Raw genomic sequence first — 14,219 nt, forward strand, 5'->3', positions numbered from 1 at the left:
AGGAGAGGCAGGAAGGGCGAGATGCAGCAGCGCACGCCGAGGTCGCACGAGGCCGCGAATTGTTCTGCACGCGAGAAGATTCGGCGCTGCTGGCGGAGCTGCGTGCACGCGCCAACGTGCCTGCTCTGGCGGCGCGCCGGAAGAAGCTGCCGCCCAGCCAAGGGGGTCGCCTCTACCCCGCACGCTGGCTCCCACTCCCACCACCTCCCCAAGCATGCCGTCAAAGCGCAAATCCGTCGCTCGCACAGGCGGCACCGCGCCAGCACCTAAGGCGGGCACGCCAGGTGCCGTCGCCGCCGCGCCCGGTGCAGAGCCGGCGCCGGGCGCGCCTACCGAGCCGGCATCGCCGGCGCTGGCGCCGCGGCCCTCGCTGAGCCTGCTCGGCTACCTGCTCGCCTTCTTCGTCGCGCTCTCTGCGCTCACGCTGAGCCTGCACTACTCGCTGCCGAAGCCGCAGGCCGAGGCGCCGGGCCGCTTCGCCGAGGCAAACGCCATGGAGACGATGCGCGTGCTCGCATACGACTTCGGCTACCGCATCGTCGGCACGAAGGAGCACGTCGACGCCGAGGAGTGGCTCGAGAAGAAGCTGCGCGCCTACGAGGGCGTTCACAAGACGCAGTGGGGCGACGTGCAGGTGGAAGTGTGGACGCAGATTGGAGACGGTGCGCACCGGTGAGTGTCGTGCGACACGGCTCGCTCGAGGCGCAAAGGACTGCAGCAGGGCCGCATGGCCGGGCCGCGCTTGGACAAGCTGTACCCTGTGCGGCTATCGAAGGAAATGCTATTCCCGTAGCTCTGGCTCCGAGCGGCTGGAAGCGGCTGGGGGCTCCAGACGCCTGGCAGCGAGATCAAGCGCATCAACGCTGACACCCGCTCGCAGCTTCGACTTCATGTCCGCCTCCGTGTTCAAGAAGTACTACTCGATGTCCAACCTGATTGTGCGTGTCTCGCCGGCCGATAACCCGGCAGCCAAGGAGAACGCGCTGCTCGTCAACTCGCACCTCGACTCGACGCTGCCGTCGCCGGGCGCAGCAGACGACGGGCTGGGCGTCGGCATCATGCTCGAGCTGCTGCGGCTGTACACGTCGCAGGAGACACCGACAGTCGGGCCGCTGCGTCATGCGCTTGTGCTGCTCTTCAACAACGGCGAAGAGTCGCTGCAAGACGGTGAGCAGCTCTCTGTATGCCGCCTCCGCTTCGAGCGGCACTCACGTCTGCGTCACAGCGTCGCATCTGTACATCACGCAGCACGAGCCTACGCGTGGCTCGATCCGCGGCGTCGTCAACCTCGAGGCGTGCGGCGTGTCTGGCCCGGAGCTGCTCTTCCAAGCCTCGTCCGAGGAGCTGTTGCGCGGCTACGCGCAGGCACGCCGGCCGTTCGGCACCGTGCTGGCCAAGTGAGTGCGCCTCGCCGCTCCGTGCTGCGCGAGGCTGACTCTTGATGACCACTGCGAAGCGATGTCTTCGGATCGGGCATCATCCTCAGCGACACTGACGCGCGCGTGTTCGAGGAGTACGGCCACGTCGAGATGCTCGACATGGCCGTCGTCGGCAGCAGGTGAGGCGCACCTCGACCGAAATGCGCCGTCCTCCGGCTGACACGACGCAGCTACCTCTACCACACGCGGCGTGACATTCCAGCACACGTGCAGCCGGGCGTGGCACAGCACTTCGGCGACAATGTGCTCGACATTGTGTCCTACCTCACCGCCTCGCCCGAGTCGAAGCTGGCGCATACGAAGCCCTTCCCGCGCCGCAAGCCGCCGATCTGTGCGTGTCGGAGCTGGGGGCAGCGCAAGGGGATTGGCTGACGCTGGAATGGTTGCAGACTTCTCCATCTTCGGCCGCTTCTTCGTGCACATCAGCAACAAATCGTGGAAGGCGCTCAGCATGGTGCGGCACTTGCGCCACCCGCCCACGGCGCAATTGCTGACACTTCCGGCACGATATAGGGCTTCTCGGCATACGCCAACTTCCTGATGTCGTCCACGGTGCGCGCTGACCGGCACTTCAACGCGCTCGGCACGTCGACGGCGGCGATGCTCGGCATGATCCTCTCACTCGTTGTCTCGCTCGTCAGCGCCAACGCCGTCGCCCTGCTGATGACGCGCGGCCTCAACTCGGGCATGAGCTGGTACTCGCACGAAGCGCTGCCGATTGCACTGTACGCCCCGCCGGCGATCGCCGGCTCCTTCGCAGTGCAGCTGGCGCTCCGCTCGTGCTTCCGCGACGCCAATGCGAAGGCGTACCTCGAGCGCGCTACCATCACCGCGATGTTCTCCAGTGAGTCTCGAACAGCACTTTTGATGCTGCGATGCTGACTCACGAGCTTGGACAGTCTACACGCTCGGCCTTATGATCCTCAACGCATTTGGCATCGGCTCGGCCTACCTTCTGGCGCTGGGCTCGATCACCTCGCTCCTCGCGTGAGGCAAATGGTCCGACTTTTCACCGCCCCCTGCTGACCCGTGCCCGTTCTAGCGCGACTGCCAACGACTTCATTCTGCAGAGCTTCGGCCGCATCGAGCTCAAGCACTATCCGGCGAACCGGCGAGTCGAGCCGGCCACCTACTTCCTCCTGGCGGTTGTGCCTGCGATCTTCGGCAGCGAGGGTGAGGATAGCTGGACGGCCCTGCAATTTCCGTGCTGACGCTGTGTTGCAGGCACGGTGGCTTTCCTGGACCTGTTCGTCCCGCTGACAGGTGCGTGCGAGCTGTGGGGCGGCTTTGAATGCCTGCTGACGATTCACTGCAGGCCGCACCGGCGAAATCTCGCCGTCGGACCACATCATTGCGACCATCGTCGCGGCACTCGCCTTCATGGCGCTGCCGATGCTGCTGCCACTCTCGCACCGCTACGGCACTGCGTTCCTCGTGCGCGCCATTGTTGGCCTCCTGGCCATCTCCGCTCTCATGGTCGCCATCTTCGCGTCGCCCGCCATGACGCCCTTCTCGCCGATGGCGCCCAAGCGTCTCTTCGCTCACCAGGTCGAGAACATCACGGACGGCGCCTGGACAATGCACATGGGCCACGCCGACGCTGCGCCGAACTTTGCTGCGCTCGTCGAGGACGTCCGCGCGCACATTGCGCCCAACCACGCCGTGGCCGAGCTCGAGATCATGGATGGTGCGTGATGCCGGGCTCGCACCCAGCTTGCTCTGACAGCTCTGCACAGAGAACAACAGCGCATACGACATTCTCTACCCCGTCTCGGCGTTCATCACGCCCTACAAGTTCGACATTGACACGCCCGCGGTGCCGTCGCTTTGGGCGCCCAAGGGAGCCAAGAGCAGCCGCTTCTTCATCACGGCCAAGGACGAGACGCTGGACCTGGCAGCCGGCACACGCCGCGTCACTGTGCGTGCTGCTGTTTGGGGCCCTCCTTTTGCATCTCTGACGCTCTCGTCCTGCGCAGATCGAGGTGACCAAGCCGGGCTTGATCTGGAGCGTCATGGCCTTCGACGCCGACATTCTCGAGTGGGACCTGCCGAACGTGCTGCCGCCCACGGGCGGGCGACAACGCCACCACGTCAAGGAGGTGGGCCGCGCTGGCGTCGACAGCTGGTCGCTCACCATGCTGCTGCGTCTCTCGCCCGAGGAGCTCGCCGCTGCGCGTGCCCGAGGCCAAGATCGCCGCCCGTACACGCACCTCGTCACGTCCGCAAAGGGAGCACCGTCAGCGCAGCCGCGCGATCCCTCGCGCCTGTGGATCGACTTCTCGGCGCTCGACGCTCAGGGCATGTGGCCGAGCAGCCGGCACCTGGCGAGCTCGCGCGCGTCGCTGGGCATGTTCGAGAAGATGAACGCATTCCTGCTCGACCAGCACCCCGAGGTTGACAGCATGCTGCTCAGTGTCGTCGCCGGTGTGGCCGAGGCATGATCCGCCTCGGTCGGGAAAACTAGAATGCCACGATAGAGAGCCGCCTCGTTCACTGGATGCCTGGTGCGCAAGGACACATGCATGTACACTCTGCTCAACTGCACAATCTATTCCCCACCGTCCACGCGCTGCTGCAGCCAGCGCTCTGCTGTCGCTGCGTTGCTCGCCTCGCCCGGCCGCAAGCCAGAGAGGCTCAGGTGCCGCGTGAGCGCCTCGAGGCGGGCCACAGCGCGCGCCTGGAGGTCCGGGTCTTGCGCCACGGACCTCGATGCCTCCCGCAGCGTGCGCGAGAGGAGCGGGAACCCAAAGACCTCCTGTCGCGGCAGATGCGGTCAGCCCAATCGCGCTGTCACGGCCTTGCACGACTCACATCGACGTAGCTGCCGGGGCCCAGCCAGGTCCGGAGACTCTTGACGGCGCCGTGCTTCTCCTGCTTCGTCTGGCTCTCGTCTCCCAGTATCTCGGCAAACGCCTCCTCGGGCGTTGGTGCGTACACGCCCTGCCCAGGCAAGTCGTCTGCCGGCCGCACGCGCTCGGCAGCACGCGAGCCGATGACGTTGTGGAGCGCATCGGCACGCGCAGTGGGCGCTGCCAGCGTCGGGATGTCGTCGTCCTGCGCATGTGCCAAGTCGCGGTGCATCAGGAACTGCTCGGCCGTCATCTCTGGCGGCCGGCTCGGAGACGGTGGCCGCCATTCGCTCGCTAGCCCGGGCGGCACATCGGTGGGTATTGAAGGCGCGGGATGCAACACTTCGTCGCTCTCCTCGGCGTCGAGCGCAGACATGAAGTCAAGGGGCGCACTCGCGCTGCTGGACACCGTCGCCGGTGCTGCTGCTCCGTCCCATGCCATCTGCATCTCATCGCAGCGCGGCTCGCAGTGTGGGGCAGTCCTTGCCTCCAGTGCTGTCCGCTGCGGCTGCCTCGTGGCGGAGCGCATCGGCTCGACCTCAGAGGCACGCACGTGCTGGTGGAAGGCGGCGTCGAGCGCCGAGCTGGATGCGTATGGCCCGACGTAGAGCTCGCGCTGCAGCTGTCCGGGCTTCCAGGCCTCCTCTGCGCTCGCGCTTGCACCTGCGGCAAATGCCTGCATCTCTGCATCGCCAGAGTGCGAGGCTCTCTCCGCGTTGGCCTCTCGGAACGCGCTGCGGCCCGAACCGGCTTGGCCAGCCCGTGCGCTGGCACTTGCAGAGCTCCGTGCGTCGGCGCCGAGCTCGTGCGCTGCGGCGCTCTGGCCCTGCGGCAGCTGCAGTCCCGGCTTGCCCTGCCCGGCCATGAGCGAGGCGAGGTCGGCGGCGCTGGGCAGGTACGAGAGGAGCGGTGCCGACGAGCGGCTTGAGGCGGGCGGTTGCGCGTCTGCAGCCGCGGGCGCCTTGCCCTTGCCCTTGCTGCCGTCGCTGGGTGGAGGCGCCGCCATGGTGGGCGAGCTGCGAGATGGTGGACGGAAGGCAGGCTGCACGACGCGTGAGTGCGGAGTGTGCGGCGTTGCGCGGCATGCGGCATGCCGGACCTGCCGGACCGGCGCGCGGCGCATGCGCTCCCGCATCCCGACGAGCACCCTGCCCGACCCTCTTCCTCAAGCTCAGGCTCGATCAGCAGCACGAAGCACGATGCGATGCACATTGTATTGTCGTCATAAGAGAAAGCATAAGACGGGAGCGGTGGGCAGGCCGGAGCGGGCACGCAAGCGCGCGGCGGGCGCTCTGCTCGGGCCGCGCGACGTGAGAGACCGGGAGGCAGAGCAGGAGGGGTGGGGCGACGACGGGCATCGATGCGCGCGGGGACGGAGGAGACACGAAGCGGATATAGTGTACAATGGCGGGACCAGGGAGCATGCAGGGCGGAGCGAAGACGGGAAGCAGGGCCGGGAGGGGAGAGACGTCTAGCCGGAGCACATGAGGCACGCCTCCTTGTTCTCCAGCGAGCACGCCAGCTTCTCGGCCTCGTACTCGCGCTGCGCCGCACGAGCCTTGGCCGCCTCGAAGCCCTCGTCGGCGACGGGTGCCTCGGCCGCGGCGGCAGCGGCGGGTGCGGCGGCCGGCTCGACGGGCGCCGGGGCGACGGGCTTGGCGGCGAGCGGCGCCGGTGCGCGTGCCTCGGGTGCCTCGACCTCGCCGTCGGAGCTCGACACGCTCACCGACGACGACGGCACGGCGCTCATGGGCAGGCCGCCGACGGCGGCGTCAAGCGCGCCGAGCGACGGGCCCGCGGCGCGCGGTGCAGCGAGGGCCGGCGACGCGCGCACGGGAGCGAGGGCCGGCGCCGCAGCGATCTTCTTGGCACTGGCGCCGGCAGCGTTGGCTGCCTTGGCGGCGGCCTGCTCCTCGGCGGACACGGTGAACTGGATGGCGTTGGCGGCGGGGCGCGTGCGCAGGTAGTACGTGCCCGTCTTGAGTCCGCGCTTCCAGCCGTAGAAGTGCATGCTCGTGAGCTGGCCGAACGTGGGCGCCTGCAGGTGGATGTTGAGGCTCTGCGACTGGCAGATGAACGCGCCGCGGTCGGCGGCCATGTCGATGATGGCCTTCTGCGAGATCTCCCAGACGGTCTTGTAGAGCGCCTTGATGCGGTCGGGGATGCCGGGCACGTTCTGGATCGAGCCGCCGTGGGCGATGATGCGGTTCTTCATGCCCTCGTTCCACAGGCCCTGCTCGACGAGCTCGCGCAGCAGCCACGGGTTCACCACCTGGAACTCGCCGGCGAGCACGCGGCGCGTGTAGATGTTCGACGTGTACGGCTCGAAGCACTCGTTGAAGCCGAGGATCTGCGACGTCGACGCCGTGGGCATGGGCGCGAGGAGGAGCGAGTTGCGCAGGCCGTACTTGGCGATCTTGGCCTTGAGCGCGGCCCAGTCCCAGAGGTCCGACGGCGTGACGCCGTCCCACATGTCGTACTGCAGGATGCCCTTGCTGGCGGGCGAGCCCGGGTACGTCTCGTAGTGGCCGTCGCGCTCGGCGAGCTCGCAGGAGCGCTCGAGCGCCGCGTGGTAGATCGTCTCGAAGATCTGGATGTTGAGCTGGCGCGCCTTGGGCGAGTCGAAGGGGTGGCCGAGGATCATAAAGGCGTCGGCGAGGCCCTGGATGCCGATGCCGATGGGGCGGTGGCGCATGTTGGAGCGGCGCGCCTCCTCGACGGGGTAGTAGTTGACGTCGATGATGCGGTTCAGGTTCGCGCAGATGACCTTGGCGACGGCGTGCAGCTTCTTGAAGTCGTACGTCTTGGTGCTCGTGTCGATGAAGGACGGGAGCGCAATCGAGGCCAGGTTGCACACGGCGACCTCGTCGGGCGCCGAGTACTCGATGATCTCGGTGCACAGGTTCGAGCACTTGATCGTGCCGAGGTTCTTCTGGTTCGACTTCTTGTTGGCGGCGTCCTTGTAGAGCATGAACGGGTTGCCCGTCTCGGTCTGCGACTCGAGGATGGCGTACCAGAGCTTCTGCGCCTTGATGGTGCGCTTGCACTTGCCCTCGGCCTCGTAGCGCTCGTAGAGCGCCTCAAACTCGTCGCCGTACACCTCGGCGAGGCCGGGGCACTCGGCGGGGCACATGAGCGACCAGTCGCCGTTCTGCTCGACGCGCTTCATGAAGAGGTCGGGGATCCAGAGCGCGTAGAAGAGCTCGCGCGCGCGCACCTCCTCCTTGCCGTGGTTCTTGCGCAGGTCGAGGAACTCAAAGACATCCGAGTGCCACGGCTCAATGTAGATGGCAAACGCGCCCGGCCGCTTGTTGCCGCCCTGGTCGACGTAGCGCGCCGTGTTGTTGAAGACGCGCAGCATCGGCACGATGCCGTTCGACACGCCGTTGGTGCCGGCAATGTAGCTGCCCGTGCCGCGGATGTTGTGGATGTTGAGCCCGATGCCGCCGGCCGTCTTGGAGATCATGGCGCACGTCTTGAGCGTGTCGTAGATGCCCTCGATGCTGTCGTCCTTCATCGTCACGAGGAAGCACGACGAGAGCTGCGGGTGCGGCGTGCCGGCGTTGAAGAGCGTCGGCGACGCGTGCGTGAAGAACTTCTCGGACATGAGGTTGTACGTCTCGATGACGGCGTCGACGTCGTCGCCGTGGATGCCGACGGCGACGCGCATGATCATGTGCTGCGGGCGCTCGGCGACCTTGCCGTTGATGCGCAGCAGGTACGAGCGCTCGAGCGTCTTGAAGCCGAAGAAGTTCTGCGGCGCGCGCGGCGGAGTCAGCGGGAGGGTCGCGCGCGCGGACGCGTCGCGTTTGCTATGCGCATGCTCACGTAGTGGAAGTCGCGCTCGTAGATGATCGCCGAGTCGAGCACGTCGCGGTTCTTCATGATCGACTTGTACGTGCCCTCGCTGATCATCGGGCTGAGCTTGTTGTTCTTCGGGTTGACTGTGGAGGCGTGAGCGATGGGCGCTGCGCTGGGCGGCAGAGCGCGACTCACCATACGTGTACAGGCTCTCGATGACCTTGGAGAAGCTCTTCGACGTCTCCTTGTGCAGGTTCGAGATGGCAATGCGCGCCGCGAGCACGGCGTAGTCGGGGTGCGTCGTCGTCTTGTACGCGGCCGTCTCGGCGGCGAGGTTGTCGAGCTCGACGGTCGTCACGCCCGAGTAGATGCCGTCGATGACCTGCGGCGCGTGTCAGCAGGTGAAAAAAGTCGTGCTGGGCTGGTTGTCTGCCGGCCAACGCGTCGCGCCGCTCCTTGCGCTGCTCACCTTGCGAGTGATCTCGATGGGGTCGACAAAGGCCATGTCGAGGCCGTAGCAGAGCTTCGAGACGCGGGCGGTGACCTTGTCGAACTTGACGCCCTCCTTGCGCCCATCTGCGGGAGCGGCGCGACGCGTCAGCGACGAGCAGGGCGTGTGTGTGCCGCAGCGCTGCGCTCGAAGCAGGAGGACTCACCGCGCTTGTAGACGAAGATCATCGTGGGCGGCTGCTAGCCAAGCTCGTGTGCGTGCGGGTGTGTGCTGGGGGGTGGTCGGCGCAGGGACGCGCGGCGGACGACGAGGCGGGAGTGCGCAGCAGCGACGGCGACGGCGAGCGAGAGAGGCGGTGGCGGTGTGGCCGGGCAGATGCAGCGAGGTGAAGATGCAAGCGTGGAGAGTGAGACCGAGGGCCAGAGGGAGCACAGAGAGGAGGGCCGAGTCGGGAGGTGTTGGTGGGGAAGGAGGAAGGGGCTCGCCGACGACCTTCTTAAGCACGCCCGCCGCACGGCGCGCAGAGCCGCGGCGCCGCCAGCGCAAGTGACGCGCGCGTAGAGTGCGCGACGCGACGCGCGGAGCTCGGCCGGACGCGCCGGAGGCAGCGGTGGAGGCAGCGAGGGCCCAAGGCGCCGCACGGCCGGAGCGTCGGTGCTGCTCTGATGCCTCGGCTTCGTCCTTGCCGCTGGCGCAGCACAGAGCAAGGCAAACACGCAACACGAAGCCGCAAGGAGCCGTCGTGCGGAACAACACGCCGCCGACACTGCTCCCCTGCCCCTTCCGCCTCCAGCTGCATCATCTGCCTCTGATGGCGCTCTTGCGCTCTCACGTCTGAGCGGCTGCGCTGATGCTGGGGCTGCTGCCTCCGAGCAGCATCAGATGGGCAGCGCATCGCGGCAAGGGCTGCGATCGCGGCCTACGACGGGCTTGCTTCACCGGCGCTCCGCGCAGCGGGTTGAAGCCCTGCTCTCATGCCTCGCTTCCCAGCTCGAGAGCGTCGAGATTGGCCACCTTATGCTTCACGCTGCCTCGAGCCTGCAGCAGCCAGAGCATCCGCCTGTCGCAGCGGAGCGATAGCGCGCTCGCAGCAGCAGGCAAGAAACAGAGGCGGGGTGTTGCTCCTGACGCGTCGAGACGCGTCGCGCACCGCGTGCCTCTTCCCGACCTCGGCCTCGCAGCACATTCCTCTCCGCTCCCTTGCAGCGCCGGTGCAGCAGCTGTCCTGCGTGCCGCTCCAGCGCCAGCTCTTTGGCTCCTCTTCTGCGGCTGAGCCGCTGCAGCCCGTACACAAGCCACACGGCCGATCCGATGCGCGTGCTGGACGCGCTTTCGGGGATCATCTCGCGTCTGGTGCTGCCCTCCACCTCCGCGTGCGCAGCGCTGGCCCTGCCTGCTGATGACTCGAGCCGACTCCGCAATGAGAGCGGTCGTGAGCGGCGAGGGGGACCCGCCGCTCAGCTAAGGCCACGCCGACGGTGTGGAGGAGGGGCTGCAAGCCCACGTGACGTGCCTTTCCGGCCGAGGCTCGGAGCCGAGCCCAGGGTGCCCTTGACGCATGAGTGCTCGCACCTTGGCGGCCGCTGTGCTCGAGCTCTATGATGCAAGAGCGTGGATCGTGCGAACAGAGCTTCACAGCCAAGGCGCAGCGCACAGAAAGGTCGGGCGAGGCAGATGCATGCGAGACCGCGCTGCGGCGTGCGGCTGCGGTCGTGTCTGCGCTGTGGCGCCGCGCGCGGCTCTTTCCTTCTCACCACCACGGCCCAAGCGCACCGGCACGCACGGCCAAGCACGCCAACCGCTCCGCCTGCGCACCGGCCGCGCTGCGCCCGCGCACGGCCCGCCTCGAGCCGTCATGCTCGCAGCGAGCAGGCGCGCGAGCGGCGACGGGGCGGTATGAATAAGCGGCCCGGGCGCAGGGACCTGCATGCATCGATGAGCTCGCGGCCTCTTACGCCAGACCGTCGCAGCGTGATGGCTTGGCCCCCTCATCTCGGCACCGTGCTCGCGCCGCTTCTCGTCGAACGTGCACAAGGCGCACCCTGTCGATCTCGCATGAGTTCGGCATCGACGTCTGCGAGTGTGAATGGCGGCGTCTTGGGAGCGGGCTGATGAGGCAGGCGTGGGCGCGTTATGAGGCGCCGGCTGGCAGTCCTGCTGGCCCTCGCCCACCTTCGCCACCGCACTCACCTTCTCTCCACCACTCCACGCTCCTTGCCCGAGATGCTGCCCTACTTCCACTCCGAGGTCGACTCGCCGGGCCAGACGTACGACATGACGTACGACGGCAGCATCGACGACCGCCTCGGCGCGCTGCCGTCGGACCCCAAGACGATCCAGATCATGACGGCCTCGCGGGCGCGGCCGATGATCGTGCGGGTGAGCTGCGGCAGAGCAGCGTTGTGGGCGTCTCACTCACACCCTCGCAGCGCGCACAGCTCGCTGGCCGGCGTGCGACGCTGCACGGCAGCGTGGACGCCAGCTGCTCGACCGACGTGTACGCCCCGACGTTTGACGACTTTGCCTCGTGCGCGCAGTACTCAACGCCCGACACGACGCTGGCGTCGGGTGACGTCGCGGTGCCGCGGCGGCGCCCGCTCACACTCCCGGCAGAGGACCTCGACCACAAGCTCGAGTTTCTCAACGACGCCGGGCTCGACACGCATGCGTTCGACACGTCGCGCGACTCGCTGCCGCAGGACGTCGAGGAGGTGCTGCCGAGCACCGACGTGCGCGACGTCTTTGCGCTCAACGGCGCGCGGCCGCCGACGGCCGTCGATGCCGTCCTTGCCTCTTCTCGTTTCACCTTTACGCCGGCGCTGGAACGCCGCTCATGGATGAGCGACGTCGTGACGTCCTCGCACGGCGGCGAGACGCGGGTGCCGCTGGCCGTCCACCTCGCCTCGCGCTTCTCCTTTACCCCTGCAACCGAGCGCACGTCGTGGCTGACGACCCGGCCGTCGCCGCCGCTGCCCTCTTGCGAGCTGCGCTCGTCCGTGGAAGGCCCGCATGCACCGCTGCGCCCGCCGCTCACCTCGCGCTTCTCGTTCACACCCGCGACGGAGCGCATGTCTTGGCTCGCCAGCAGCCCGGACCGCAGCCCCGGATCCAACAGCTCGACGCCGCTGGACGGCGAGGGCGGCTTTCCTCTCACGCCGGTCTCGAACAAGTCGACCGAGCGCATCCTTCCTGCGCCTTCTCCGCCATTTCCGCTGCGAGACATCGTGTCGCCGAGCTCAGACGACCTCGCGTCGCAGTTCATCTGCCCGCCGTCAGAGGCGCCGCCGTCTACCGCACCGGCACGGACTCGCTTGCCATCCGCCTGCGCGCCGCCGGTCGTTGCACTTCAGCCAAGCTCACCGCGGCGCGATGCCCTCGATCTCGAGATCGTCGTGCATCGCCCGACGCTCGTCACCTCTCCGTCGGCGGCCGGTCCGGTACCAGCCGCGGCCGAGGCGCTGCGCCGGCAGGCCCTGCTGCACCTCTCTGGCATCATCTTCGCGCTCGCCTGCACGGCCGCGGTCTACCCGCTCACGCTCTCCATCCTGACGGGCGCTCAGCAGATCGCCGGGCACGTGCTCTTCCCGCTGCTGCTCATCGCCGAGGTGCTGCTGCTCGCCAACCTGCTGCGCTTCCACTACCGCCGCATCCACGCCAACGCCGAGCTGCTCGGCCGCAAGACGGCCACCTCGCCCGTCATCTACCTTACGGAGCCGTCCGTCGACTCGACGTACGACAACGGAGCATCACAGCCTGCGTCCAGCGCACGGCCCGTGTCGCCGAGCAACGCCACGCTCGTCGACATGCCGCTGGCCGCAACGCGCCGCTCGCTTGGCGACCGCGTGCGCGAGCGCATCCGCGCCCTCGCACAGCTCAACGGCTTGCAGGCGGTTGCGGCCGAGCGCCAAGCGAGCTCGGCAGCTCAGACACAGCCGGCTGGTCTGCTCTGGCTCCCGCATTCGGCCGCGAAGCCGGGCGCCTAACTGTGACGCGCCTACGTCTCGCGCCTGGATCCCGTGCTTCACATTCTTTACATCTCTCGCACGCGTCCCACGCAATCACACATCTTTTGTGATCAGGGCGGCTGTTGACAAGCAGATGGGACGGTGACGACTGAGTATGGCTGGCGGTATAGTGGTGGAGAACGCGGGAAATTTGCAGCGTGATCGATCACGGATCGATGCGCTTCTCGCGGAGGAGCTTAGCCAGCTCCGCGTCGGTGTGCTTCGAGCTCAGCGACGCGAACGTCTTGTCGAGGAGCTGCACATCATCCTCGCGCGAGGCTGTCCATGCTTCATCGAGCCACGCCTCGACTGCGGCGGCATCCTGGTCCGCGGCGAGCAGTGGGACCAGAATGATCGTGCGTGCGAGAAGATTGTGCTCGTTCGGCTCGGGCCATGATTCTCGTAGAAGATTCTGAACACTCTTCTTTTGCTAAGAGAGGTCAAGGGAGTGAGCGACAGCAGACTAGTAAAGTGCATCGTCTGTAGACGCACAGCCGTGGTGGTCTCAAGCGCGTACAAGTATTTGCTGAGCTCTTGCAGAAGGAGGTGCTCCCCGCAGATGGTTCGATCCAGTACCATCGAGATGGCTCTGGCCATCTGGTCGGAACTCAAACCTTGCAAGAGCTTCCAGTCCGCAAGTGCAGCTCCGCCCAGGTCCTTGATGTCGTACTGCCAGAAGCTGGTCAGCTGTGAAGTCCTGGTACCGCCGGCTGGTAAGAATCTCACATAGTCTGTCGCGCGAAGGAGCGGCACCATGTCCCAGATCGGCATCTTTTGGCGCAGCTTGCCAGTGTACTGTGCACCAGGCGCAGTCAGAAGTGCTCGGTCCGTCCGCTGACGATGCTTACTCACCTTGTATTGCGCAACATCGCATAGCGTGACGACGCTTCTCTCGAAGATGCTGGATGCTGACTCGGCATGTGTGCCGGACGCAGGTTCCGAGCGACTCGTGCGTGCTCTCTTCCTGCTCCTATAAGCTGTGCCCTCCAAAAAGTCACTCGACAGCATATTGCGGAAGAAGGCGCAGTGCTCCTTCAGCACGGCAGACTCGAAAAGAATCCCCGACTTGCGCGCGCGACTGAGCAAGAGCAAGGTGCTCCCGCGCAGGTCTACGCCGAAAGTCGTCGCAAAGGTGCCACTGTCGTTCTTTTCTTTGGGAAACAAAACGTAGTCCAGCTTGGCGCTGGCCACCTTCTCGTCCGTCACCTCGATCTTCATCGCGGCGAGCAGATCGAGAACGGAGACTGGCTTGTCCGCCATGGCTTCTGCAGGACAGGGACGTGTCAGAGGAGAGAAGTAGTGAAGTACAGAGCGAAGCAGCGTCTCACCGAAGATGCGCGGACGGGTGGTGGTGGGAGGAGAAGGAGGTCGGTCGGGAGTGCCGCCTAATGGGCCCGAGCGCGGCTGGAAGTGCTGACCGTCGCCGAGATCGGGCAAGAGGCGGCCGCGTCCGAGCCGAGTGCTCAGGGGCCGCGGCGCAAACGCGACGCATCAACACGCGGCACGTGTGCGCGCGACGCAGCTGCGTCGTCCCGAATCTGCCCCTGGGTCATGCGCCGGACGCCGCCGCGACAGGTGCTGCTGTGTTAAGGCCCTTGCCCCCTCTCAGAGGTCGGTTCTCGGTGAACAGTCCGCTCATAGGCCCTAAGCTGTCTGTACCTCACGGGACGCCAGA

The 14,219-nt window shown here is 66.8% G+C and overlaps 5 protein-coding genes across 5 annotated transcripts; 2 read left to right on the top strand and 3 right to left on the bottom strand.

Moving 5' to 3' along the window:
• The first annotated feature begins 200 nt into the window (after positions 1-200).
• Positions 201-4,109, top strand: FA09DRAFT_328388 (hypothetical protein). The gene is made up of 13 exons (XM_025741753.1): positions 201-672; positions 881-1,167; positions 1,226-1,397; positions 1,457-1,558; positions 1,610-1,770; positions 1,829-1,893; positions 1,953-2,283; positions 2,339-2,426; positions 2,482-2,612; positions 2,664-2,702; positions 2,755-3,126; positions 3,176-3,357; positions 3,416-4,109. Exons 1-13 carry the CDS (start codon positions 215-217, stop codon positions 3,878-3,880), a joined length of 2,853 nt encoding a protein of 950 aa, XP_025599860.1. The 5' UTR covers positions 201-214; the 3' UTR covers positions 3,881-4,109.
• FA09DRAFT_328389 (hypothetical protein) lies at positions 3,920-5,315 on the bottom strand. Its single transcript, XM_025741754.1, has 2 exons — positions 4,251-5,315; positions 3,920-4,194 (listed from the first exon to the last, which is right to left on the bottom strand). Exons 1-2 carry the CDS (start codon positions 5,292-5,294, stop codon positions 3,988-3,990), a joined length of 1,251 nt encoding a protein of 416 aa, XP_025599861.1. The 5' UTR covers positions 5,295-5,315; the 3' UTR covers positions 3,920-3,987.
• A 168-nt stretch (positions 5,316-5,483) lies between these two features.
• On the bottom strand, positions 5,484-8,938 carry FA09DRAFT_305443 (putative RNR1-ribonucleoside-diphosphate reductase large subunit). Its single transcript, XM_025740501.1, has 5 exons — positions 8,746-8,938; positions 8,559-8,665; positions 8,285-8,471; positions 8,117-8,232; positions 5,484-8,042 (listed from the first exon to the last, which is right to left on the bottom strand). Exons 1-5 carry the CDS (start codon positions 8,765-8,767, stop codon positions 5,760-5,762), a joined length of 2,715 nt encoding a protein of 904 aa, XP_025599862.1. The 5' UTR covers positions 8,768-8,938; the 3' UTR covers positions 5,484-5,759.
• A 1,368-nt stretch (positions 8,939-10,306) lies between these two features.
• Positions 10,307-12,604, top strand: FA09DRAFT_359021 (hypothetical protein). Its single transcript, XM_025745042.1, has 2 exons — positions 10,307-10,919; positions 10,970-12,604. The coding sequence occupies exons 1-2, from the start codon at positions 10,674-10,676 to the stop codon at positions 12,521-12,523; spliced, it is 1,800 nt and encodes a 599-aa protein (XP_025599863.1). The 5' UTR covers positions 10,307-10,673; the 3' UTR covers positions 12,524-12,604.
• A 25-nt stretch (positions 12,605-12,629) lies between these two features.
• On the bottom strand, positions 12,630-13,962 carry FA09DRAFT_359022 (hypothetical protein). Its single transcript, XM_025745043.1, has 5 exons — positions 13,873-13,962; positions 13,397-13,809; positions 13,271-13,339; positions 13,037-13,213; positions 12,630-12,974 (listed from the first exon to the last, which is right to left on the bottom strand). The coding sequence occupies exons 2-5, from the start codon at positions 13,802-13,804 to the stop codon at positions 12,711-12,713; spliced, it is 918 nt and encodes a 305-aa protein (XP_025599864.1). The 5' UTR covers positions 13,805-13,809; positions 13,873-13,962; the 3' UTR covers positions 12,630-12,710.
• Between the last annotated feature and the right edge of the window lie 257 nt (positions 13,963-14,219).

The sequence above is a fragment of the Tilletiopsis washingtonensis genome (assembly GCF_003144115.1).
Source record: "Tilletiopsis washingtonensis strain MCA 4186 unplaced genomic scaffold FA09scaffold_5, whole genome shotgun sequence".
In the NCBI taxonomy this organism is placed as follows: domain Eukaryota; kingdom Fungi; phylum Basidiomycota; class Exobasidiomycetes; order Entylomatales; genus Tilletiopsis; species Tilletiopsis washingtonensis.